The following is a 27,248-nucleotide window of genomic DNA, read 5'->3' as shown; positions in this document are numbered from 1 at the left end:
CCAGCATATCCCCCTGCGGAGGCGGGAATGGAATAGTCCCACACAGCGGGAGGTCGGGGATGGGGCCGAGTGTTCAGTGAGTGGTGGCGCATGCGCGATGGGAAGACTGGGGCAGGAGGTGGGAGGAGGCCAGTGGAGCTTTAGGAAGCTGGGCGGGGACACTTGAAGTGGAAGCTGGATTCGAGGAGGTTGTTGCTCCTCAGGCCAACCCGGCCCCAGGCTGGGCTGGTGTATTCGGGGGAGGGGAAAGGCGGACAAGAGCGCCCTGCTAGCGGCCCCTGACGAGAGGCGAAGAGTGCGAAGCGCGTGAGCCCTGGGAGAGGCACCGCCGCGGAGTGGTGGGGAGGGGGCGGGGCGTGCGTGAACGTGTGTGTGTTTGTGTATGTGTGTATATGCGTGTGTATGTGTGTGTGTGCGTGTGCGGGTACGCACACGTGTGCATGGACCTCTTCTACCCCGTACAGCCGGAGCGCCCGCCGCTGGGGGTGCGGGCTGGCTAGAAGTATCTGGGGGGGGCGGGTCCTGCAGACGCTCCTGGCACAGGCCTGGTGCTCTGGAGAGCGACCTAGCAGCCTCTCCTCCCGGGGAAGATAGTACGGGGATGGGGGTGGGGGGCCCCCGAAGAGAGAGGAGCAAATAGAGGTGGCGCTGGACCGTGGAGTCCCCAAGCGTTCATTCACTGCCTACGCAGGTGCCAGACCCCGAGCTGCTAGCCAGAGATACAAAGAAAGGCAAAACCGCCGCCCCTGCCCTCCGGGAGCTGGTGGTTTAACGGAGGAGACGTAGTGCAATTAGCTGGGGGTGCAAGATGTCCACAGAGGCGAGGCCACCTGCGGGGACCACGGGAGGCCAGTCCTGAAGGGGGCCGGAGGTCCGGGAGGGTGGAGGGGCGCAGCGTTTTTGTGCCTGGGTGGTGGTGGGGGCATCCTAGCAGGCCCTGAGAGTATTGTAGAGTGAGTACCAGGTAGGGGTTGGAGGGGGGAGGGCTTCAGTCTGGACAGACTAGGTGGTCTTCTGGTGTGGAAGAAGGATGGTGGGCTGACCTGATGGTGGACTCCAGAGTGGCCATTTTGTGTATATGGAGACGTGTATAAACAAGCAAGTTTTTAGAATTGGGAAAAATGGAAGTGCCTCCACTAATTTACGTGTATGGGGGTGGTTGTGCATAGCCTAGCTAGGAGGGGTTATGTGAAATACACTCTCTAATAGGGAGTATATGGGAACGATAAGGAGACCAGTGGCATGGGGACATCTAGGTGGCTCAGTGCATGGAGCTCAGGCAAGAAGGGCCTGGAATCAGGAAGACTTGAGGGCGATTTCAGCATATGACAGTTAACTAGCTGTGTGACCCTGGGCAAGTCACTTAACCTCTGCTTCAGTTAATTCATCTGTAAAATGGGGATTATAATAGCACCTACCACTAGGGCTGTTGTGAAGATCAAATATGCTTAGTACAATGCCTGGGGACGTAGTAAGCACTGTATGTATTAGGCATTATTATAAAGGGGGGTTATTTCATGGGATTGTATGTATTTGTATAGGAATAGAAGTACCAGAATGGCTTGTTTGTATTGTAGCGGGTGGAGTGTCTCTTATGAGTAGGCCCACACATTTCATAGGCTTTCTGATTTCCCTGACGTATTGGTTTGTGTGTATAAATAAGCTGGTTTTTAAGAGTTGGGAAGAAGTGTCCCAAATAATTGATGTGTAGGTGGGTAGGTATGTATGCTTTCATATGTCCCGTTTTTGTTTTAGTATAAGTTTGTACCTAACAGGATGCTCTGAGTCAGTGGGGGAGACCAGGAAATCTTTTTTTTTTATCAGTTTTTTTGGATGAATTTTGTTTTTTATATCTTCCACTATTTCCAATGTTTTATTTTCCTATCTCCTTCCCATAGATTAGTCCTTTAAACAAAGAATAAAAAAGAGAAAATAAACAGTTCAGGAAAAGTTAACCAACATATTGGACAAGTATGACGATATATGCAGTATTCCACAGTGAGAGTCACCCTACCTTTGAGATGAAGAGGATGAGATGCTTTTTCATATTTCTTCTTTGGTACCAAGTTTGAAACATTGTTTCACTTGTGTTTGTTATTTTTTTCTAATTTATGTTGGTATAGTCATAGTGTATATAGTCTTCCTGGTTCTACTTGCTTCACTTTACATTAATTCATACATGTTTTCCCATGTTTTCTCTGTGTTCATATATTCTTTTTAAAAAAACTAGCTTAATATGCCCTTACTTTCATGAGCTACAGCTCTTTTAGCTTTTCCTTGACTGATGGATGTCTACTTTGTTTCCAATTCTTAGCTATTACAAAAAGTGCCGCTATAAATATCTTGGTGTGTGTGGCAGCTTTCTTTTTGTCATTGACCTCTATACCTAACAGTGCAATTTCTGGATCAAAAGATATGGACATTTTGTACTAGAACATTCTTAACAGGAAGGTCAGTAGTGTATTTAAAAAATGGATAACTTATTTTGTATTCTTGGAGTTCTATAAAAATGTCCTAAATTTGGATGGTACTTTTATATGTTTTTGCTGTACTTTTTCATTCATCTCTTTCTGGACCTGTGAAGCAAAGAAGGAATCCACATTCACTTCTTAGTTAGTCAAGATTATTCAATAGCAAGGATAATGAAGAGAGATATGTATATTTTAGCCCATAGTTCCCTTGCTCCATCAGAATTACTGAATTTTGGGCTGCATCCTAACACTGCTTTAGGAGGTATGTTTCAGTCTTACAGAAAGTGGAGGAAGAGTTGGCTCAGGCAGGTTTTTAACACTTAGGGTTGTTAGAGCTCTATCAGAAGTCTGTTGCTATCTTGAAATTTTCTCTACATTTCTCTACATTTCATCTACATTGGGACCCATGGACAAAGGCAAGGTGATTCAAAGAGGGAACCTGAGTATGTAGGTTTTTCTTCATTTCTATGGTTACATGTTATCAAAAGTCACAGTCCAAAATCATTCAGCCTATTATTATAATTATTACATATTATTATATAAAGTAATTATTATAAAGTAAATAAGTCCTGCCTTTCTGGGAGGGAGTAGAGCAAAGAACAGAGTTGTTTGTTTCTTTTTGTTCAGTAGTTCAGTCATATCCGACTCTTTGCATAGTAAGTGCTTGATAACTTCTTGTTGATTGGCAATACCAGATTGAGATCTCCAACTGGATGTTCCATAGTTCTCTCAAACTCAAAACAGAACTCATTACCTTTCCCCTAAATCTCCTCCTTCTCCTATTTAAAAAAAATTTTTTTTGTCAAGGGTACCACCATCTTTTCAGTCTTCTACGTCTACCACCTTAGAATACTGTATCATCATGCCTTGTATTTATTCAGTTGCTATTTTTTGTTGACTCTCCCTATGTGTCATTTCTAATATCTGTTCCTTTTTTCTAAAATTTGAATAACTACCAGCCTAATTCCAGCCCTCATCACCTCTTGCTCAGTCTATTTCAGTTGCCTCCCAATTGGCCCCCTCTCCCCCAACCTCCCTTCTCTCCATCTCACTCTCTACACATCTGTGTTGTCTCCAGTGCCTAGAGTGTTGTCCTCACTTCCACCTCTTGGACCTCGTACTGGCTTCAGGGCTTAGCTCAAGGGTCTCCTCCTATGTGAGCCGTTTCCTGTCTTTAGCACAATGTCTGGCACATAGGTAAGTACTTTATATTTGTTGAATTGACTGGATTAACCTTACAGAATACGCTGAATGCCTACTGGGGGATTGGCTGAATTGGAGTAAGTTGATCTGTTAGATAAGCTGGTTTGTGTAGAATTGAATCTGGGAAACTTTTTTTCTTCAAAGATGCAGTGTGGTTATATGTGGTTCAGGTCTTCTAGATGGATTGATATAGAGAAAGATCTAGGAGAATTTACCCAATAGAGTAGTCATACTGTATGGTAGAGGAGCCTTGTATTGGCCATTTGTGATGATTTTTTAGGAGGCACTTCCTAAACTTTGTGTTTATTCAGATGGACCTTTGATGTCTTCAGTTTAGATGTTCCTTCCGAGGTTGAACATTGTAACCCATCTGGGCCTGCCTGTCCTTTGTGATATTTGTCTTTGTCCTCATAACTTTACCACAGTGGCTGCATCCAACATCCTGAAGACTTTCTTTGATTTCTCTTGATACCAGTGGAGTATTCTGGCTCTAACAGCTAGCTCTTGTCCTGGACAGGTGAGTAGATGATATTTTTCTGTCATAGAATTTCTTTGATGATATCCTTTATTTATATTATTCTTCAGAATATCTCATTTGTTAGGTGTTTCTGGCTGCTTACATCCACAATCTCTGTAATAATAATTTGTAATTCTTTGCAGGCTGTTGTATTCTTTATCTCATAGCTATGTAACAGTGCTGACTACCATATTTGAAGCCTTTCCAGCATGGAAAGAGTCTTGAGCTTTGTTGTCATGCCCTTAGAAAATCCAAGGTGCCAGGATCAGGCTCTGGAGTAGGATTTTGTAGAGGAAACTTTGTGTTCAGAAAATTGCAGGCTCTAACTTATATTCCTGTATATTCCGGGAAGTAATATTCCTGTTGGGTGCTTATAATATGAACCCAAGGACACTATCAGTTTTCCAGTAATTATAAACAACTTTGTGTTTAGGAGCAAGAAATGGCTTGTTTTCATGCTTCTGGGAGTTGGTACTCGGTATATTTTGTGACAGGTTAGTGCGTTAGAGTGAATAGCCCTTTTGTAACCATGAGAGAGTTGTCTTGAGCTGGTAGGATAGTGCTTATGAGAACATAGTGGTTCCTTGATAATTTGCTTGTGACTTGTACATGAATTTGCATTAAAACCAATGAAATTACTAAAACAAAAAAAAAAAGATATTTATGCCTTAAGTGTAAATAGGACTGTTTATTGAAGTCCTGTTTAGTAAACAGGACTACTTATTGTAGCATTAGTTGTTGCAACAAAATCTTTCAACCTTCAAGAAATGATGTAATCCTTAGAACTGAATTGTAATGGGAGTTGAAATGTTTATGTTTCAGGTGTTATTGAAAGCCCTGGCCCTGCATCTAATGTGAGAAAGGGGAAGGGGAGAGAAGATGATGATTTCTGTTCTTTAAAGAATTTTTATGGTTCACTTTTTACATTATCTGTATTTCCCAATGTATCCTTCTTCCCAGAGAGCCATTCTTCATAACAAAAAAATAAAAAAAGGGGGAAAAAATTGGTCAGCAAATGTAATTAACATGTAGAAAAAGTCTGAGATTATGTTTTGTAACCGTTGTCTTTTGCCTCAGCAAAGAAGAAAAGGAATTGTCCTCTCTTATCTCTTCTTTGGGGCTAAGATCAGTCATAATTTCATAGCATTCATGTTTAATTGTTTTATTCTTATTTTTCCCATTTATATTGTAGTTGTGTTTTTGTTTTTCTAATTCTGTGTATTTTGCTTTGCATCATATAAGTTCATATAAACCTTTCCATGCTTTTCTGTCTATATTTATCATATTATTTCTTATTGGTCAGTGATATTCCATTATATTATTAACTATTCCTCAATAATTGGGTGTCTATGCTATTTTCAGATCTTTGTTGCCTGCTAGAAATATTTTGGTGGATTTGCGACTTTTATTTCTATCATTGGGGTATATGCCTAACAGAGCATGGATATTTTATTCACTTTCTTAGCATAATGCCAAATTACTTTCCGTAATGTTTGTATTTGTACAAATTCAGAACTCCACTAACATTTTATTAGTGTTGCCTATCTTTTCACAATCTCTCCAACATTGATTGTTCCCATCCTTGGTCATCTTTGCCAGGTTTGAGGTGAAACTGGTGAGTTGTTTTGATTTGCATTTTCTTCATCCTTAGTGATTTGAAGCTACCTTTAATATGACTGTTAGTGATTTGTATTTAATTTAATAACTATTTGTTCATGTCCTTTGAGCACTGGGAATGACTTTTGGTTTTATACGTTTTGGTTTCTTGACATTTATACTCCTATCAGAGATATTTGATGTAAAGATTTTTTCCCCCAGTTGATCACTTCCCTTCTTATTGTAGTTGCATTAATTTTATTCATGTAAAATCTTTTCAGCTTCATTTAAATAAAAATCATCTAGTTATCCTTTGTGATCACCTCAGTCCTTCGTTTAGTTAAGAATTTTTCCTCCATATATTTTAGAAATAAGGTCTTTATCACAGATACTAGTTGCAAAAATTCTTTCCCAGTTTTCTGCTTCCCTCCTAATCTTGGTTGTTTTGGGTTTGTTTGTGCAAAAACTTTTCAATTTAATGTAATCACAATTATCTATATTACACTTCATAATGTTCTCTATCTCTTATTTGGTCATACATTTCTTCATTCTCCATAAATCTGACAAATACACTATTCCTTGTTACCCTAATTTGTTTATTGTATCAGTTTTTATACCTAGATCATGTATCCACTTGAACTTTAAAAAAAAAAATTTTTTTCTCCAGATAAAGCTATGAAAGATACCTCAAATTTTCTTTTAATTTTTTTTTTAGTGATATGACCCTATATTCAGGTTGTATCCAATTTGAGCTTAAAGTAGTATATGGCATAAGATACTGGTTTAAATCTAATTTCTGACTAACCGCTTTATAGTTTTCTCTGCAATTCTTGTCAGATAGGGAGTTCTTCCCTAGGTAATTTATGTTCTTGGGTTTATTGAATCCTGGATTACTTGACTCAGTTGATTTTTATTCTTCTTCCTTCCTAGTCTACTGTACTGTTTTAGTTGTTCATTTAAAAAATCCTTACTAAATAGTTTTAATAATTTTTAATAATTTTTTTTTAGTATAATTTTAGTTCTGGAAGTGATATGTCCTTTTTGATCTTACTTTTTTCATTATTTCCCATGAAACTCTAGGTCTTTTCTTTCTCCAACTGAATTTTCTCATTATTTTGACTAGCTATTAAAGTATCCATCCCTTTGGTAGTTTAATTGGTAGAGCATAATGTCTATAGGTTCTGCACCAGGGAGGTGGCAGTGTCAGAGAGGAGAAGGGAGCATATTTTAGAGATGTCACAAAGGTAAAATTGACAGGCCTTGATAATAGGTTGAATATAGGGGAACAAGAGAGAAGAGTCGGCGGTGACCCTTAGGTTGTGAACCTGGGGAGTATGAGGATGGTGGCAGCCTCAACAGTAATAGGGAAATTAGCAAGAGGAGAGGAGGGTTTGGGAAAAAGATAAGGTGTTTAGTTTTGGACATGCTAAGTTTAAGTTGTCTTATGTTGGGACATCCAGTTCAAGATGGAATGGGAAGCAGGGAGGATTTTGACTCAGCTTCTGGGATCAATGAACTGGTGGATCTGAGGTATGGTCCAACTGGTATTAAATAGAAAGTTCTGGGGTGCTGTCATCTAGGGGAAGCTGGGTCTTTCTTAGAGCTGGGTGATAGAAAAAGCATGAAGGAAAGAGGTCTAAAATAAAATAGATCATTAGTTCCCTAGAAGAGGTGGGTACATGTGAAGTGGGATGTTGTAGAGGATAGAGAAAGAAGGAAGGAGGCAAGCAAACAAGTATTTATTAAGTGTACCAAGCACTGTGCTGTGTGAGTAGGGTTGTGGTGGATGGGCATCAGAGAGAGGTAGCAGCTAGGTAGTAACAGGGGCATAAGATCTTGCCCACCCCAAGGGAATGAGTCCAAGAAGAGAGTTATCTGATGGGATCTGCTTTGATGAAGACAAGTAGGGTCTCTTAGCTGTGGGAGGTTGGTCTGGGCTGTGTCAGGAGCATCTTTCTCCTTCAGGCAGGAGTAGAAGCAGTGATGTGCTGGACCAGGGCAAAGCTGATGCTACTCCCTGCCTTATTTTTTTAGGTGATCCTGCAGTCCATTGAGGTGGGGGTTACTTGATATGATCACTCTTGTTCTTAATTAGTTTCTTTTAATTCTTAGTGATCCCTGCTTCTTTCTCTAGAGAGTCATACACTGGAACATGATTCTGATAGGAATGAAACCATGAATCATAAATGAGTGACTGAAGCTCTCAGGATAGAAGGGGCTAAGAGGGAAGGAGTATTTTGGGAAAATGGATATTCAAAGTGTTCTTAATGTGCCTTTTAATTGACTAAGACCATCCACTGCGTTCTGGTCCCATCACCATTGTCTTGACTCTCGTCCTGCCGCTGGACTTTGATGACTGGAAGAGAAAGCGAGGCTGATGACTTTTTACAACTTGGTCTTACTTAAATTCCATTCACTTGCAAGTTAAGACATCACCCATCGTCCACTATTTTACTCCAACATCATGATGTCATTGGTCTTCTTTGAAAGTGAAGGACAAACAGTAACAGTGTGCCCTGTTGTTGTCACCAAACCCATGAAACCATGAAGTTTTCAATCTGTATAAGCAGCTTTGTAGCAAAATGTGTTTTGGTAGCATCCTGGTATTTTTGGTTAAATGTGCCACCTGTACGTTACTTTTCAGCAGTGTAAAAGTTTTAATCATCATCTGGAACCATATTTTTCTGTTTTTTTTTTCATGGCAGGGGCTTAATCTTTTGGATTTGTGTATCTGTAGGAAACCCTTCAGAAATATCAGGGTTGAAATCTTGTTGCTGTTTGATAATTGTATATTTTGTCCAGGAATTTGGGACGGGATGTGAAAAAAAGACTTGAATACATTTGTCACTTCAGATGATAAATTTGTGAAATATTGAAACTGTGATAGGACAAATTAGAGGTTTGGGGAGGAAATTGCTCTGGAAATCTTTAGGATTTAAAAATGACTGGTATATTTAATGTCTTCATCCCTGCATTGTGGTAGGAATGGGGTTTCCTTGGTACATTGCTTCTCAACCACTGATGAGCACTGTTCCCCCTCAGTTTAACCCAAAGTGATCTGTTGATAGACATTAAAGATTTTGTGCTGTGCTTGCTAAGGGCTAAAGGTCTAATTGTTAGGGATGTATACCAGTTAGAATCCATTGAGATCTGTTGCAATCTTTTAACATTGCTGTGTCTGTGTTGTGGACTACTCTTAGCCTGCCTTTCTGATAATGATGAAATTATTAAAACTAAGTTTAAATGTTTGGCTGTCACAAGGGAGGAAAACACAGTGACTAACCAGCAGTTTAAGGCATAGATCAGCCTGCCAAGTTGTCTCATTGGTATTTCCCTAAAATTATTAATAGTCCTATTTATTCTTTTTATTCATTCATAAATTAGAGGCCTGGTTTTTCTTTTTTTTTTTTTTTTGGATTTGTTAATGTCTTTGTAAATTCTGTTCCTAGTCTTATAATTCACACTTTAGAAATCACACACTGTGACATTGGTTAACAGCAGCAGAGTTCATTGTTGACCTAAGCTGTGAGTTCAAGTTGCGACAGGAATTTAACTGATGACCTTATTCCTATTTGTGTTTTATGTTCTTCACTGTATATTTAAATTTTTTTCATTTTTTATGGAGTTAGAAAGTTTAGAGTATTTTAAAGTATCCCTAAACTGCTATTTCTCTAAATTGTTAACTATCATTATTATTTTCCTAGTGATTAGCCATTCCCATTTGAATTGTATAGTTGAATCATCTTAGAATAATATTTATTTTTCCCTTCATAAAAACACAGATTAGACATTTCTTCTTCTTCAAGGTCAGTTTTAAAGATTTTTAAAAATAGTGCCTGTTGATGATCAGTAGTAAACTGTTTATACTAGGTATTTCTGTTATGCTGAACATTTTGATTGGTACTAATAAATATTTCAGCTTCACTTCTATTTCAAGAGGATTCACTCCCAAATTAAAAAGAGAGGAGTAAAAACCAAGATGAGTGCTTTTAAATGTTCTCATTGAAAAAAATGAGAACATTTAGTTCTACTGTTTAATGCTCCCTCATTTACCAGCTTTCTTCAAATGTATAAGTGAGATGAAGTGTTCCTTGTATTGTTGCCCCCCCCAGACTTGTTTCCTACACAGCCTTGGTAGGCACCATTGAGGAAGACAACTCATCTGGAGCAGGAGGTCCTGCTATCTACACTATCACCAGTACCAGCTGTCACTGATGGGGCAGGCAAACTAGACTCACTGAAACAGCAAGACACTCTGAGAGACAGGAGGCAGTATGTACCAGGCAAGTCAAATCGTCTCCTCCTTACAGACCTCTGAACCCAAAAACCCTGAAAATATCAGCCTCCCCCCAACCCCTCAGCTCTGCTTCCTTCTCAGCTCCTTCAGACACCACTGAGGAGAGCAAGCTGTGCCTGCCATCCATGCCAACCAACTGCCATTTATGATCAGCTAAGCCTAAGAGTCGTAGGAATAGCAGCCCTTTGCAAGTCACCAGCCTTGTTTCCAGCTTGACTTTCAAAGTCAGAATCTAGGGAAGCAGCCCTTGTGGAATTAAAATTTCTGCAGGTTTTACAGCCCCAGTTACCATAGTCCTGGAAATGAATGTTCTCATAAGCACAGGCCTTAGGACTGTGAAGTGGTTCAACCTGAGGAGTTGATGAGATTTTTATCAGAGGAAATGAGAGTAAAGAAGATGCACTGCTATTTGCTTTGCTGCTGTACTCCTAGGACCACATGACTGACTTGCAGCTAAAACCTCATGTCTTATCTTTTTGTCAAAATGTGAGCTTCTTGAGAGCAGGTTCTGTTTTTCTTTTCTATTTGTATCCTCAGCTCTTAGCACAGTGCTTTGCACATAGTTATTGCTCAATAAAATACTTTTTCATTCATTCATTCATAGTGGTATATACTTTTAAGGCCATGTTCATCTGATGTTCTATGACTATGACTCACAGAATACCATAGTCTCTAAGGAATTAAAATTGACAATCATTCAAAGAGCAGTGGAGAAGAAAAGACATGGTGGATTGACGAGGCTGCCTCAGTGCCGTACAAACATGTTCTCATGAAGAAGTGATGTAAAGGATGTCATTGATGAAGCTCATGATTCAAAAAAAAATAGGTGGGCTGGTTATATAATAAGGGCAAGGAATAATGGATGGTTTGCTTGTATGTACCATTGTCATCTTTGGAATATCAAAAGGACTTGAAGAAGGGTGCTAATATATTGGGTGAATCCCTTGTGATGAACTTATGGGAAAACATGGTCAAAAGTTAAGCAGGATAGAGAGGCATGGATGGGCAGTAATTTGCTATGGTGGAGGGAAATCCCATACTGACATGAATATTTGTGTATTGAACAAGAGAACTGGTGTTCTAAGGCAGAGTTATCAAAGTATCAAACCCACAGGGTTAGAACCATCCTGATTGGCTAATTGATATGAGAGCTGGTAGGGAGAACTTCCTTTGTCCTCTAAAACTTAAAAAAAGAAAAAAGTATTGCTTTTTCATGGGATTAAAATAATTCACTTGGAAACACATAGCTCTTGCCCTTTGGCCGTTGACCAGTTTGGTGATAAAAGATGAAGCTAAATCATCCTATGGACTGAGTTTGTAACACTTCATATTTCTTTAAGATGTGGATAAGACCTGAGAGGCAGTACTCATTTACAGTGATTCATGGATCATAACCCATTATCATAGCCATAGCAGAATGATCAGGGATATCACCTTAGGCATGGAACATCAGAAATAAAGTGGTGTGGGATAGGACTTGTTAGGAGGATCTTACAGATGGGATTATCATTTAACCATTTATCAGTTCCATATTTTTGTCCATCAGAAACACTCCATCTTCCCAGTAGTACCACAGGGTTGCATACTACCGAGATCAGAAGTAATATGGGAGGCTGACCACACTCTCTGCCTTTCCCTGATGGGCCTATGAGAGTGGAAATGGAAAAGAGATCGAGGACATGCATAGCCTAGAGAACATAGAGTTCTGTTAACCAAGTCTGACCTTGACACTGCAGCCCGCTGCCTCACTGGCCAATATAGATGACCTGCTTTGTACCTCCACATATTGCAAAATCCTCCAAAGAGGGTACTCATTGGTGGCAGATTGCTGTTTTAGGGCTTCTTCAGTTGTAGAGGGAGTGGGATTTGCTGGGGCTCTCATTGACCCGTAGTCAGGTTTTTTTTCTTTACTATAATTTATTTATTTTCAGTTTTTAACATTCACTTCCACAAGATTTTGAATTCCAAATTTTCTCTCCATCTCTCCCCTCCCCCCAATCCAGGACAGTGTCTACCGCAATTTGCCCTTCCTTCTATGGCCCCCCTTCTCCTGTTCCCTCCCCTCTATTATCCTGTAGGGCAAGATAGATTTCTCTGTCCCTTGACCTGTACAACTTACTTCCCAGTTGCATGCAAAAACAAAAAAAAGCTTTGAGTTCCACATTCTCTCCCTTCCTCCCTCCCCACCCACCCTCATTGAGAGAGCAAGCAATTTGATATAGGTCATACATGTGTAAGCATGCAAAACATTTTCATAACAGTCATGTTGTGAAAGAGTAATCACATTTTCCTCTATCCTATCCTGTCCTCCATTTATTCTGTTCTCTCCCTTGACCTGTCGCCCCACAATAGTGTTTGCTTCTGATTACCCCTTCCCCCAATCTGCCATCCCTTTTATTATCCTCCCTCTCTTATCCCCTTCCCCCCACCTTACTGCAGGGTAAAATTGATTTCCATACCCAAGTGAATGTATATGATTCCCTCTTAAGCCAAATCCAAAGAGAGTAAGACTCACTTATTCCGTCTTACCTCCCCTTTTTTCCCCTCCATTGTAAAAGCTCTTTCTTGCCCCTTTTATACAAGTTGATTTACTATATTCTACCTCTCCCTTTCTCTTTCTTCCAGTACATTCCTCTCAACACTTAATTCTATTTTTTAGGTATTCAGCTCACCATATGCCCTTTGTCTCTGTATGTATGTATATATGTATGTGTGTATATCCACACATATACATACATATACCTACACTTATGTAATATACACATAGACCTAGACTTATATAATACACACACACACACACACACACACACACACACACACACACACACACACAATCCCTCTAATTACCCTAATACTGAGAAAGGTCTCATGAGTTACAAATATCATCTTGCCATGTAGGAATATAAACAGTTCAACTTTTATGGCTTCTCTTTCCTGATTACCTTTCGTGTTTCTTTTGATTCTTGTATTTGAAAGTAAAATTTATCCATTTAACTCTGGTCTTTTCAATAAGGATGCTTGGAAGTCCTCTATTTCATTGAAATTCCATTTTTTTCCCTAACGTATTATACTCAGTTTTGCTGGGTAGGTGATTCTTGGTTTTAATCTTAGCTCCTTTGACCTTTGGAGTATAATATTCCAAGCCCTCCAATCCCTTAGTGTAGAAGCTGCTAAATCTTGTGTTATCCTAATTGTGTTTACTCAATACTTGAATTGTTTCTTTCTGGCTGCTTGTAATATTTTCTCCTTGACCTGGGAACTCTGGAATTTGGCTACAATATTCCTAGAAATTTTTCTTTTGGGATCTCTTTCAGGAGGTTATCAGTGGATTCTTTCCATTTCTATTTTACCCTCAGGTTTCAAAATATCAGAGCTGTTTTCCTTGATAATTTCTTGAAAGATGATGTCTAGGCTCTTTTTTTTGTCATGGTTTTCAGACAGATGAATAATTTTTAACTTATCTCTCCTGAATCTATTTTCCAGGTTAGTTGTTTTTCCAACGAGATAGTTCACAAAATGTTTTTTTTCATTCTTTTGGTTTTGTTCTATAATTTCTTGATTTCTCATTGTTATTAGCTTCCATTTGCTCCATCCTAATTTTTAAGGAATTATTTTCCTCAGTGAGCTTTTGGATCTCCTTTTCCATTTAGCCCATTCTGCTTTTTAAGGCATTCTTCTCCTCTTTGGCTTTTTGGATTTCTTTTGCCATTTGGGTTAGTCTGTTTTTTAGGGTGTTATTTTCTTCAGCATTTCTTGAGTCCCCTTCAGCAAGCTGTTGACTTGTTTTTCATGATTTTTTTTGCATCACTTTCATTTCTCTTCCCAATTTTTCCTCTATTTCTCTTACTTGATTTGCAAAATCCTTTTTGATCTCTTCTGTGACCTGAGACCATTTCATATTTCCTTGGAGACTTTGTATGTAGTAACCTTGACCTTCCTATCTTTTTCTGGTTGTTTACTTTGGTCTTCCTCATCCTAAGAAAATACCTTTTCACCAAGAAAGTAACCTATAGTCTTATTTTTTCCCATTTTCCCAGCTAATTACTTGACTTTGAGCATTTTGTTAAGTGGAGGGTGTACTATCCCAAGTTTTAGGGGTTTTGTGCAGCTGCTTTCAGAGATATCTCTAGGGACTTGTAAATTCCCAGTTCTTCCAAAGTGATATGATCAAAGGAGAGGTGTTTACTCTTCTTCTGGCCTCCACTCTGGTCTGTGAGCAACCACAAGCACCCTTTTCTTCCCTGGAGCTGTGAGTAGGATTCCTTCTCCGCAGCTGCCACCAGCTGTGCCCTGCCAGCTCTTCACCCCAGGATCTCCACCCAGGACTGCAACCCAGATCAGCTGCTTGATTCCCCCACCATCTATGGAACAAGAGTTCTAGAAGCAGCTGCTGCTGCAACAGTGGCTACCGCTGCCCAGGGACTGGGGCTAGGGCCAGGGCCAGGGCCAGAGCCAGAGCTGGTCTATGTGCCTCTCGTACCCAGGTGAGTGAGCTTTCCCACTCACCTTTAAAGCTTTCTTTAGGGTTTGTGGGTTGAGAAGTCTGGAAACTAGTATAGCTGCTAGTGATTCAGTGCCCTAAGGCCTGTTCCAGTTTCGTCTGTGTCTGCATGACCCATGCTGGACTGTGTTCTGAACCTGGTGCAACAGACCCTTCCTGTTGGCTTTCCTGATTGTCTTGGGCTGGGAATCTGTTTCACTCTGTCATTTTGTGGCTTCTGCTGTTCTAGAAGTTGTTCAGAGTAATTTTTTTTTACAGGTATTTTGAGGGGTTTGGGGGGAAGAGCTCAGGCAGTTCCCTGCTTCTACTCTGCCATCTTGGCTCCTCCCCTCCATAGTCAGATTTGACTTTGTATTCCCAAACACAGAGAATGATGGAAACAACCATTAGAGGATTAACAAAATGCCATATGTACGGTCATAATCTATAGCTTTGATCAAGGTGATTGTGAGAGACAGCAAAAGTTAAGTTGCCACAATAAATTATTGTTAATTGATGAAGTCATTGAGAAAAAGTCAGATAATAAGATGGCCAGTAGACTGCAGGTGGACTCAACCAATCAAAAGACAGACAGTGGCCTTCAGAAAATTACGAAGTTTTTGATAAAGGAACCAAGTCTATAACTAGCTGGAACTAGCCAAGAAAAATAACCTAGAGTAGGCTTTCCTTCACTGTGCTTGCTTAATGAACTTCATGCATATAAGCAGATATACCTCGCATAAAATTATCCCTTCATTCTCTGATGATGGGTCCTATGTTAAAGCATGTTTGGGAGGGGGAATCATACTAAGGGGGAGTTACATAATGGGCATGTAGAGAAAATGATGACCTAATGGAGGTTGGACCAGTCCATCTCCTGGTGGGAGGATCTGTCTTGAACTAACAGTATATAGCTCATCTTGCTTCTATATTCATGTGCTCCCTCCTCCTGAAAAAGAGGGTGGGGGCCTACTTTGGCAAAGTGGTTAATTCCTCTAAACTCTGCTGTAATAAATTTTCCTTGATACGTTTTTAGTGTCGAGTGTTTTTAACAAGGACTTTCTTCTTATTAATGGAGTCCTTGGATTATAAACCCAGTAATAGAGGCTCAATTTCAAAGGGTGTGGACATCTTAATCACTTTATTTGCATAATTCCAAATTGTTATCCAGAATTGTCATACTGTTTCACTGCTCCATTAATATATTTGTATCCATTATTCCACAACCTCTCCAACATTGACTATTGCCACTTTTTGCCATTTTTACCAATTTGCAGGATGTGATGAAACACCTGTGTCACACACACACACGCACACACACACACATACACACACACACACATCTATTTATCTTTGGATGTGGCCAGTGTAAGAATTTGTTTTGCTTTATTGTACACGTTTATACCAGGGGTTTTTTTTTCTTGCTTTCTTAGTGGGAATAAAAGAGGGAAGGTGACTTTTCAGAAAATAAATTCTTATGGAGCGAGGGAAATGTCTAAAATTACTCACTTTCTTTTGGGGACAGGTTTGTTGAACTACTAACAAACTTGCATAATGAGCAAAATCATGTCATAAATGAGTTGGCACTTTTAGTGACCAAGAAGTTTTGACCTAAGCAGAAGCAGGAGACACAGAAGGCCAAACCAGAGATGTCCAAGCCCCATGGTGATACGACTGTACCCACAATGGTTCTGGATACAGCTCAAAGGAACAGACTCCAGCAACAGATGCAACAGGTGAGATTCCAATTACGGGGGATAATTTAGTCCACATGGAGCCTGAAGCCAGTAAGAGACTTTTTAATATCCATAAAAACTAAATCATAGCTTCTTTGGGAAGGGATCTCCAAGGATCTGTCATGAATGATTATGTCAAACATACCTATAGTCTTCAGTGTACAAGATAACAGGCGTCTATCTGCAACAAACTCTAGAACTTAACAGCCCTTACAGAGCAAAGGGAGTTTTTCTTTATATCCAATCTTAATTCCTCATGCTCATTTCTTCTTTTATATCTGGTAAATGGAAGACAAGGAAGCATATTTAAACTGGTCACTGTCCTCCACAGGAGGCACAATATTTGGATTAAAGTTGCAAACACATTGGTAAAAACTACGTAGGTTCCTGAAACAGTAACACCTTCCATGTCTCTGATGTACTTTGTCTTCTTTTTTTCTTCTTCCCCAGCATGTTCAGCTCCTGACTCAGATTCACCTTCTGACCAGCACCAACCCCAGCCTCAGTTCGGAGGCCAGTACCACCAAGATGTTTCTTGTAAGGCCCTGTTTATACACGAGTCTGAAAGTTTAAGTGCAAAATCAGCCTGGCTAAAAGTTTTCCAAAATCTCTCATCCTACAAGATTTACATTGATCCTTTCATTTACATTAACCAGTTCTCCTTGATCTTTATCTTAGTTATTTTTACTTTTTCTTCCTATTTCTTCCCATATTGGCTAAAAGTTCATAGGCATTTGCTTACTGCCTTGTTCCTCCCATGACATCAGGTTCCTATGAAAGGACAGAGAATATATTGTTTCCACCACCTCATTGATGTCCATTAGTTCTGCCTAATTTTGTGTAGGCATGCTGGCTTTTTTTTTTCCATATCTTAGCATGTGTAGTATTTTCAAATGAACAGTTACCACTAGTGATTTATATTCCAATCTTATTTTGCACAATGTAAAAAATAGCATAATGTAGGGAGTGAGTTAAAGGAAGAAGCAGAACTTTAAATCCTGAACTTTCTTCCACTCTAAAACCATCCTTGAGGTTGGTAACAGGGGTTTGATGAATTGTTTCGTAGATCTAGGTATTTGAATGATAAAGTTGGTGCTGGCCCTTTAATCTTTTCCATGGTGATATTTGAGTGCCTGTTTGTAATTGTAAGTGCTTTACATACACTCTCTTATGAGCCTCAAAAGAACCTTAGAAAGATAGGTGCTATTATTTTCCTTATTTTACAGATGAAGAAACCGAGGCTTAGGTAAAGTGCTTTTTCTACAGTCACAGTGCTAGTAAATGTCTGAGGCAGGATTTGAATCTCATTCCTCATGAATCCAAATTCAGTGTTCTAACCAGTACTGCATCTTGTACTCCTTCTTCTCAAATAGCTTATGATCTAATTTGAAAAAGAATACACTAAAAAAAAAAGACATTTACAACCAAAAATAAGTTAATATAGTAGCATTTTGACTAAAGGAAGAATCAGAATAGATTGAGGCTTATTAGGAAATACTTTCTTAAAGAGACTATCTAAATAGAATTTGTTTTGCCACTAAAATACTATTTTTCTCCACCTTGTAGCCCTTCTCTGTAGGTAGGAAGAGTTTCTTGACCAGGGTTTGTGGGTTGCATGGTATTCCTTATGTGTTTCTGTGATATAGCTTAACTATTGTGTTTTATGTTTTCCCAGAGGGAACTGGGGACTTTTGCTCAAAGTTCTGTTGCCCTTCACCAGCAGTTCAATCCCAAGTTTCAGACCACATTCCAGCCTTGTAACCTGAAGGGTGCTATACAGCTTATTGAAGACTTTCATTCACATATCAACATTGACTTGAGCCCTCGAAAAAATGTCCAGAAGAGTGATGAGGGACCAAGCCCCGAATGTCCAAGTAGGGTTCTGAGTGTATGGTGATATCAGTCTGTTGGGGGGACTTGTCAAATGTGACCAGGGCTGACAAGAGACAGGATGGCACTTTATGTTCTCTCCTCTTTTGTCTTTCTTCTCTGGGACTCTTCCCCATCCTTTACATGGTTTTGGATGGTTTAAGCCAGAAAGAGAACATGGGTAGATAACAGTGGAGGAAGTGTATAGGGAAATGAGTTTTTAAAGTGGAGATAGAGACAGGAATGAGATTAAGTATAAGAGCTGGGGCAAGGAGAATATAGGCCTAATAAATGGGCATATGCGAATTTCTGGGAATTTTTCAGGTTGTTTTAGTGTAAATTCTACATTGAGTTTACCTGAGTGCATGTCTAATAAGAATCTTAATTTATGTAATGAATTTAGATTTTAAAGCACCCATCTTTTTCACACATATTTGCCAGGCAAGTAGATTTTCATTTTGGAAATAGATTGTGATGCAGAGACTAAGTAATTTTATTTGGTCTGTGTAGTTAGAAATGATGAAACTAGGACTAGAGTCCAAGTTTCCTAAGTCCTAATACAAGATTCATTCCAGTAACTTAGATGAAATGAAATGTGAATTTGGGTCAGGTATAGCTCTAAGACATTCTAAGACATTCATTTCATAGTGCTGTGTTACTACGTCAAGGACCTGTGATTTCACTGGTGGGCCCTTTTTGCATCTGGGAAGATTATAGCCTATCTATAACTTAGAGAGTTGCTTGAAACTAAGATAGTTTAAGTAACTGGCTCTCTGGCTTCTCACTGAGTGAGGGGCAGGTCTTGGACCTACTAGATCTGATTTTCTGAACTCTGCCGCTCATCACAAAACATCAAGTAACGGGTTAGTTCTGGTTTCCATTAGTTTACTAGGTATTTTTTTAGGTGGGGTTGGGAAATAGAGCTTTGATTTGGCTTACTGTTCATTTATAAACATATACATTAAATTTGGATCAGTACCAGTATAGTTTGATCTGTACCTTTGTTTATAGTTTGGTTTGAGTTAAAGTCCTTGGTTCTTTTCATGAAAATTAAGTTTGTGAAGGACATACACTCACCAAGATACCTTCTGTAGAAGTCTTTCATTGAGAGTTCACTGATGTCCGTTACATTCAAAAGTAATATCCTGTATTTCTAGAGCCAAAATGATTTTTCTTCTGGGACTTTGAAACATTTTATAGAAGAAGAATTGAATTCATCAGATCTATTCAGAACAACAGTGACATTTAGAAGTGAATGGGCATTGAAGGACTTCAGTTGTTTCAGGCCCTTTTAGAATTTTCTAGTTACACAGCTTGGTGTGAAAGTCAAACAGAGAACAAGAGAATATAGGAACTGTGAAAAAGAAAGGTTAAAAAACCAGAGACCTTTGGACCTTTTGGAGAAGGCTCTAGGGGAATCATGCAAATAAGAGTACATTTATATACGAGACCAGTGGGGTGGCAGATGTGTAACTGGTCTTTCAAAGATGTGATAAATAATTATTTGGAAAATGGCACCAATTGATTTTTACCTAAAAAATTGAGGATACTTGAGTTAATGTCTAGGGCTGGAGGAAGTATCTGAAGGATCCAATCAGTTACCAGATCTTGCCATTTCTACCTCCGTAACATCTCTTGCATCTGAGCCCTTTTCTCACATGGCCACCACCCTTAGCCCCCTCATCATCTTTTGCCTCCTGATTAATCTTCCCGCCTCAAGTCTCCTCACTCCAGTCCAAAGTAATTTTCCTTAAGTTCACAGTTGACCATGTCACTCCCTTTTTCACTCCCAGTAAATTCCAGTGGCTTCCTGTTGTCACTATAATAAAATATCAACTCTAGTAAAGTCCTTCAAAAACTAATCTGGACCTGTCTTTCTAACTATATTATGTTAAACCAGGGATTCTTGACTTGTGGCCTATGAACTTGCTTTTAAAATATTTTGGTAACTGTAATTCAATATTGTTTGATTTCTTTTGTAATCTATGTATTTTATTTTATACGTTTAAAAGCATTATTCTGAGGGAGGATTCATCAAAATGCCAAATGGGCCTATGACACAAAAAAGTTAGAACCCTTGTAATTAGACATTACTCCCCTCCCTGCACACTCTGGTAGCAGTCAAAAGGAAGTATTTGTTCCTTACAAATAGACCCTGTCTCCTGAATCTGTGTCTTTGCTTTGGCTAGCTCTCATACTTGGAATATATCCTCTTCTCACTCCTACTTCACAGAATTCCTGTGTTTCTACATGAAGCCTTTCCTGATCCTCCTCCTCTCCCTTACCCCAGACAACTCTAGTTTCCTCCTTAACAACTTTGCATTTAACTTCTTTAAAAATTTATTCTTTAAATCTCAACATATTTGTTCTGTACATACTTAATAAATGTAACAAATGTCTCTCTTAAGGGAAATATAAGCTCCTTAAGACTTAAAAAAAGCCCACTATCTCCAATGTCTGACATAGTGCTTGGCATGTAGAAGACACTTAATAAAAGCTTATTGATCAATGCCACAATCTTCTGTAATTGCCTATTCTAAAAAATATTATATATGATTTAAAGACATCTTAGGCTTAAGAATGCAAAGAGATATACTGATTGCTCTCTGAGTCCTTATAATTCTAGCATTCTATGAACCATAGATTCTTCTTACAGACAGTGAATTTCCTTGTCTGCCGAAGCAAGTGGCCTGGATTCTGGCCACAAGCAAAGTCTTCATGTATCCAGAGCTGCTACCAATACGTTCCCTGAAGGTGAAGCATCCCAGGGATAAGATATTCTTCACCAAAGCAGAAGACAAGTAGGTATTCAATCTTAGGAAGAAGGAAAAATTAAACAGGGAGAAGTCACAGGCTCTTCCTTTGGGGAACAGCCAATTTAATGGGGCAGATAGAACATAAACAATATGACAGACCTCAATAACAGAATAAAGTGCAGAAAAACTAGTTGGACAGAGCTTTAACCATCAGTCATTGGTGGCTGGGGAACAGAGAGAGAGGAGATCGTAGAACTGGGGGAGGGAGGGTGGAGAGGTATGGAAATGAGTGTGGGGAGTTGGCAGAAGTATTTGGAAGGAAAATGAAGGCCTGTTTTTGAGTCTGTGCATCTTTTTCAGTTTATTAGCTCTGGGGCTGAAACATTTTGAAGGAACTGAGTTTCCTAAGCCTCTAATCAGTAAATACCTCCTGACTGCCAAGTCTGCTCACCAGCTGACAGTGAGAATCAAGAACCTCAACATTAGCCGGGCTCCTGACAATATCATTAAAGTGAGCTGCCCCTTCTTTATCCTTTACATCTCTATCCCATGCCGTCTTCCTTTTGTGGGAAAGGGTAGATTTGTTTGATAGAATGTGGAATTGGGGACCCTAAGTTTTAAGTTGAACTCCCTTCTTTTCAAGCATTGTATTAACCTTTGCCATCATGGACCCCTCTTTCTCCCTCCATAGGTACACATGTGTACAGGGAGTGCCCAGGGTGAGGGGCAGTGGGTGCCCTTCTTTTGACTCTTTGCCTTGTTATTGCACTTCCCCCTGGGGAGTTGAGCAGGACTTAAGCTTCATCTTCATTTCCTCTATTACTTGCCCTTCCCTCCCCTCTCCCCAGCTGTGTAGAGGAGAAAGAAACAGGACTTTGGAACAAGGTGGGGGGATCATGCTAACTGAAGCATTAATTCAGCCTGAAGTGCAGAAATCCCCAACTTGACATGTGTGTGAATCCTCTGTCTACTTACATCCTCAGGAAAAGAAAATGACCTTGATTTCCCATGTGTTACTCTCTTCCCTCTTCTCCCCTCCCAACCTGGACTTATAACGAGAATTATCCCTCGTGTTTATTCTTTGTTCTCAGTATTATAAGAAGACAAAGCAGCTGCCAATATTGTTTAAGTGCTGTGAGGAGCTTCCACCTGATCAGTGGAAGCCGCCTGTGGAGAGAGAGGAACGCCATCTCCCATTCTGGTTAAAGGTACAGTCATTGTTCCTCCTAGAAATACCTACAGAAAACCAGAGATATGGAATACTCGCTGCAAGAGACTTAGAGAGTCTAGTTCAGCCCTGCAAGGCAGCAGTCATAGAACTGGGCTGCAAGAAAGCTTAAGAAATATTCTCATTTACCCTGAGCTTCTAACTAGATGAGAATCTCTTGTGTTGGAAGTGCCTTACAGAGATGACACAATTTCATTTTGTTTCTAGTATAACTGAATCTGAAACTGGGAACTTTGAGGAAAAAAAATTTTCTAAGCTTAGTAACTATGAATAAAAAACACCTTCAGATATTCAAATGAGAATAAAAATGATCTTATGTGAAACAGTGAACTAAATATGAATATTGTTTAAACCATATGGTAACACATTCCCTTTTTGCTTTCTTGGTCTCTTCAGAACTTGTTTTCCTGATTTTGATACAGTAAAATTCTAGTTTTCCATGGGAAGATTTTCAGGATTTGGGGAAGGAGAAAGTGTGTAGAATACAGTCAGAATCATTATTTGGGAAGTAGACTCAGAAATTTGTCAGTGGGAGAGGAATAAATATCTTTATTTTAGAGAAAGGCCTTAAAGTTCCATAAAGAATATCAGATTCCTGACAGCCTCCTTATTTCTCCTCAACTCTAATAAGAAATAACCAGAGTGCTTGTCTTCGCCACAGGCCAGTTTGCCAGCTATCCAGGAGGAAATACAACATTTAACTAAGGATGGTGGAGAATCAAGAAATATGTCTGAATTAGCTGAGAAAAGTTCTGACCCAGGTCTGGAGTCAGGGAATGATAGCCGATATCCCCTGCTGCTACCCAAGGGTGTGGTGCTGACATTGAAACCACTTGCCAAACGATTTTCATCTAGAAGAATTTGGGGGCAGAGGTCATCAGTCCTGAAACCCCTCCTTATCCGCCCTGCCCCTTCTCTTCAGCCTTGCTCAAATGACAATACTCGAGTCAGATTAGCTCAATCAGAAGCACCTCCAAGGAAAGTGGAAATCCAAAACTCTCAGCCGATCCAGCCAGCCACCGTTTTGCAGAGAGTACCAGAGGCTTCACCTTTGAGTGTCACTGGGAGTAATGGCATTAAGAATCCCAAGACATTGCCAGCCGGAGCCCCCAAGAATACAGCCAGGTCCCAGACCTTCCTTTCTCCTTTCTCAGCAGTCTTCAAGCCCAGAGTCTTATTGCCATCATTTGTCTCTCGGAATCGATGTGACCCAGGGATGAAGCCCCCAAAGAAAAAATGGGCCAAGGGCTCCCGTCCCTTGAAGCCTGCTCCTGTCGTTCCTTCTCCCCGGGTAATCCTCACTGTTCCTGCCACCACTGTAGAAGTTATGAGTCTTAACAGCAGTTTTAATGTGATCCAGCCTTTTAGAGGTATAGCTCAGAGCCCTCAAACCATCCCTGTAACTACCCTCTTGGTTAGCCCCACATCCTTCATCTGTCCATTAAACCAGCCCCTTATAGCCTCTTCTATCCCACCTTTAATTGTTTCTGGTAACTCTGTGAATCTCCCTGTGCCACCTACCCCTGAGGAAAATACACAGGTGAAACCAAATATTCCTTGTCCTCAGGCTGAAGGAGAAAGTGCCTTTCCACTCAAGGAACCCAAGCTGGAACCCCAAGAGTCATCTCCTCTTTGTCCAAGTCCATACCCCAAGGAAGAACACAGCCCAGGGCCTCCTGTAGTAAGCAGGGAGAGTCAGGTTGGCTTGTTTGAGGGTAATGCTCACAGCTGGACTGTTGTGAAGACACTGGATGGGAGGTACGTCCTGGAGCCACTGTCTCTTACCCCTCCAAAAGCCATCGATTTTCTGCCAGGGAATTTGCTGAACATTGTTAAAGTAGAGCCTGAGGAGCCTGAGGAAGAAGCCAGCTTGACTTGGAACAGGTTCCCTGAGCCAGACATTTGTGATAAAATAAAAAAAGAGGTCTTCATGGAGCTGGATGTGGGACCCCCATATGAGGAGGCAAGTAGTACTCAAGAAGTGAAGAAAGAGGCAGATTTTAAAAAGGAGGAGGAAAGTGAAACAGCAATGACATGCTCATCTCCCCAGGTGACTCAAGGTGAAGGGAACGAGGGAGAAAAGATGAGCAAAGGGTCTCCCAAGAATACTCCCTTTTCCACTGATCCTGATCCCATACTTAGTAGTCCTCTAGGTAAGCCTGAAGACTTATCCAGTGTTGTTGGCCTGATGGTGAGGACCCAACCTAGGCCAGAAATGGGGGGTGAGGATAGGCCAAAAGAGGAGGATCTTGACCAAGATGAAGAAATGGCTTCAGTCTCTGAAGAAGCTGTGCCACTTGTCCCAGAGCTTCAGGTGAGAGTTTGGGGTATAAACACTGTAACTGAAGACTTAAATATATGTTTAATGTATAATTATCTCTTGATCCTGGAGTGGGTGTAGGGACAGGAGGGATGGATGGAGAATAATAGCACAGATAACCTGAAAATAATTTTATTTGGCTTTGAACTATATTGTGTGGTTATCATCCTCCTCCCCTTTTATAGTATACTGAGAATATTAAAAATTGCTAAATGACTTCATGGAAGGATACTGCTCTTGAGATAATTGAGTTTCTTGTGGACACAGTTACACAGGGGAGTGCGAATGGGCATGGCTGAGAGTGCTGTAGAAGGGGGAGGAACAGTAGTTCAGGATGACAGGACCCAAGACATCATCAAGCCTGAACCTTTCAATTTTTATGGATGATAGAATTGAGGTCAAGAGACTTGCAAAAGGTTATACAGGTAATAGTAAAGTAATGTAGATAATGGTAGAACTAGGATTCAGACTCAGGTACTGAAAAAAACTCCAAAACTGGGGTGCTGCCTTTCAGTTTCCTGGAGCAGATAATACTAAAAATCTCCAGGAAAGAAAAACCATTTTATGTTCATCTTGTCTTTTGTATTACCTATAGGCAGGCTGGCAGTTGACCCACCCATCTTTTACCCTCCTAGTACCTAAATTATGAGTAATGGCCAGATAGTGGAGGTTTTTTCCCTACTGCCTAACATCTTTTTCTGTTGTATTTGTAAATTTGGATCCTCAATGGATAGAGATATGAGCAATGATAAAAAGGGTTTTGTAGGAGACTGTGGAGAAGCCAACACGTCTGATGTTTGCGAGGTACATGCACCAGGAGAGTGATTCTGAGGAAGAGAAACCTTGGAAAGAGAATTCTGGTCCTGAGGTGGTGGTGAAAGTGGAGAGAATGGAAAGCCCACAGAAAGATGATGAGATGATGGATGAAGTGGACAGAGACCCTTCCTTCCACCTTTGCTTCACCTAACACCTTAGGTTCCACAGGTGACCAAAAGGACACCCAGGTAAGTTTGTTAGGTTCATCTTGAGGAACTCTCCTGAAAGATGGCCATTCACTAGTCTTCATTAGCGCCCCCATCAGGCACTGGAAAGAGGGCTCAGTTCCAAATTTGTGTGCAGGATTTCCATTGAAATATCACCAAAAGTAATGAATGTAACTTGAGAGGAAGGATCATGTCTTACACATTTCTTCTGTTCATCAGAGGGCCTAGTACAGAACTGAGAACACAGTAGGTGATTCTCATCAAATATTTATTGGTCGAATCTCATCAAATGCCAGTTTTCCATTTCCCCTCCTCAGCTTCTTTATACCAGTCCCTTACCGTCTTCTTAAAGATGAAGCTCAAAGGTTCCTCAAAGGTACCTGTTATGATAAAGTCCTCTTTTCACCCAAACACAGGAAGAGATCCATGAGGCCTGAACACAAAGAAGAAATTGGAGTTGATTCAATTTGTTTGAAACTTGCCGCCTTTGAGGCAATATATGTTCTTGTCAGTTGGCAATATGCTCAAGCTCTGTCCCATGAATATTGGGCAAGAGGGCAGTTTTATAGGTCTCTGTCTTCTCATATCTTTCATTGATTGCCATCTGTTGATTATGCTAAAGTTCAGATGGTCCTTGGGGGGATGTGCATTATTATCACAGGGATTATTTTTTTGTCCAGATCTGTGCCTTCATTAGTGTAAGGAACTCTTAATGAATTAATTGCTTCTTCTAATAGAGGTCAACATCTGTTCTACAGATTAGTCTCACCAGTGTAGAGTTCCGTATGTGTAGTAGCTGTGATTTGAATCCAGAGCTTCCTGAATCTGAGGACAACTTTCTGCTATACCAGACTGCCTAGCAATTTCTCTTAAATTCAAGTTTTTTGGGTTTTTTTTTTTCCTGTCATCAAATAAAGCCAAAATTTTCAACTGTGCTTTTAGGGGAAAGCACCAAAGCTGTTGGACAACCAGAACTAGTGAAACCCTGTAGGGGCCAGAAAGGACACCCTAAAGCTGCTTCTCCGATACAGTGAGTGCATCCTAGAATGGAACTTCCTGAGGGAAAAGTATGTAATTTATTGTTCCAGTGGACCTAGCTAGTATAAGACCACAGATGCCTATGGGACTTGCTTTGGACAGACTGTCTCTGTTTCCTGAACTGACCTACCTCTATTCAGATGGGCCCTCACCCAGCCAGTTCTCAGATTTGTTCTTGTGCCTTGCTCTCACTTTGTATTCCTGTGTTTTTTTTCTGTGTGTACATTTTGCAGTTGGTCCAGGTAATCCACAAATGGTACTTAACCCATCATGTGTGATTGGCTAGAATTTCTGTAACCTGGTTAGCTCATCACTTTGTCCTTGGTTGTTAAACTTTTGCTTTAATTGGTTTGCTTGCATATAACTGCAAGAGCATGCCCTCATTTGAAAGATGCAGTTGAAACACTCTGTAATGTTATAAATTGACTGGTTCAAGCTAGTAACTTTTGCTGACTCAAGCTGCTGGAAATTTTATAAAAGTCTGCAAAAGCAGACACCTCCTTGTGTACTTTTCAAACTGTATTGAGGCCAGAGAAAAATTCCCAGTGCTGGGAATCCTAAATTGAAAGGGGTAACACACTCACTGCTGTCATTGTTATATCTGCCATTCCTCGACTGAGCATTCTTCCAAAGCAGGTGGTTTATAATAGCCTACCAGTGTTATGGGGTTCTTGAGGTCAGGAGTGACTCTGGGTTTCAAATGCACATGTTTTCTCTTAGGTATCCTTGTCAATAAATTGCTTTTATCAGCTTG

General features: G+C 40.1%; 1 protein-coding gene across 10 annotated transcripts; it reads left to right on the top strand.

The window, feature by feature from the left end:
- The first annotated feature begins 82 nt into the window (after positions 1 to 82).
- Positions 83 to 27,248, top strand: YY1AP1 (YY1 associated protein 1). 10 transcript variants are annotated; one of them, XM_072637790.1, is made up of 13 exons: positions 122 to 306; positions 3,550 to 3,668; positions 4,100 to 4,191; positions 9,900 to 10,070; positions 16,184 to 16,300; positions 16,751 to 16,837; positions 17,976 to 18,174; positions 20,826 to 20,970; positions 21,286 to 21,436; positions 22,017 to 22,133; positions 22,815 to 24,467; positions 25,240 to 25,477; positions 26,399 to 27,248. In XM_072637790.1, the coding sequence occupies exons 4-12, from the start codon at positions 10,062 to 10,064 to the stop codon at positions 25,438 to 25,440; spliced, it is 2,679 nt and encodes an 892-aa protein (XP_072493891.1). In that variant the 5' UTR covers positions 122 to 306; positions 3,550 to 3,668; positions 4,100 to 4,191; positions 9,900 to 10,061; the 3' UTR covers positions 25,441 to 25,477; positions 26,399 to 27,248. The 10 variants fall into 10 exon arrangements, 9 of the variants coding, with proteins under 9 accessions (XP_072493895.1, XP_072493891.1, XP_072493893.1 ...); XM_072637795.1 differs by having other exon boundaries at positions 235 to 306; positions 16,090 to 16,300; XM_072637794.1 differs by lacking the exon at positions 3,550 to 3,668 and having other exon boundaries at positions 83 to 306; positions 16,090 to 16,300.

The sequence above is a fragment of the Notamacropus eugenii genome, chromosome 2 (genome assembly GCF_028372415.1).
Source record: "Notamacropus eugenii isolate mMacEug1 chromosome 2, mMacEug1.pri_v2, whole genome shotgun sequence".
Classification (NCBI taxonomy): domain Eukaryota; kingdom Metazoa; phylum Chordata; class Mammalia; order Diprotodontia; family Macropodidae; genus Notamacropus; species Notamacropus eugenii.
The sequence above is the reverse complement of the archived record's forward strand: the minus strand, read 5'-3'. Positions and strand labels throughout refer to the sequence as shown.

What these genes read in the sequence shown, in the direction of transcription:
- YY1AP1 (XM_072637790.1), top strand. An exon ending in ACCAAGCCCCGAATGTCCAA is followed by an intron (nt 18,175 to 20,825) that starts GTAGGGTTCTGA and finishes TTCTTCTTACAG; the next exon opens with ACAGTGAATTTCCTTGTCTG. An exon ending in CACTTGTCCCAGAGCTTCAG is followed by an intron (nt 24,468 to 25,239) that starts GTGAGAGTTTGG and finishes AGGGTTTTGTAG; the next exon opens with GAGACTGTGGAGAAGCCAAC.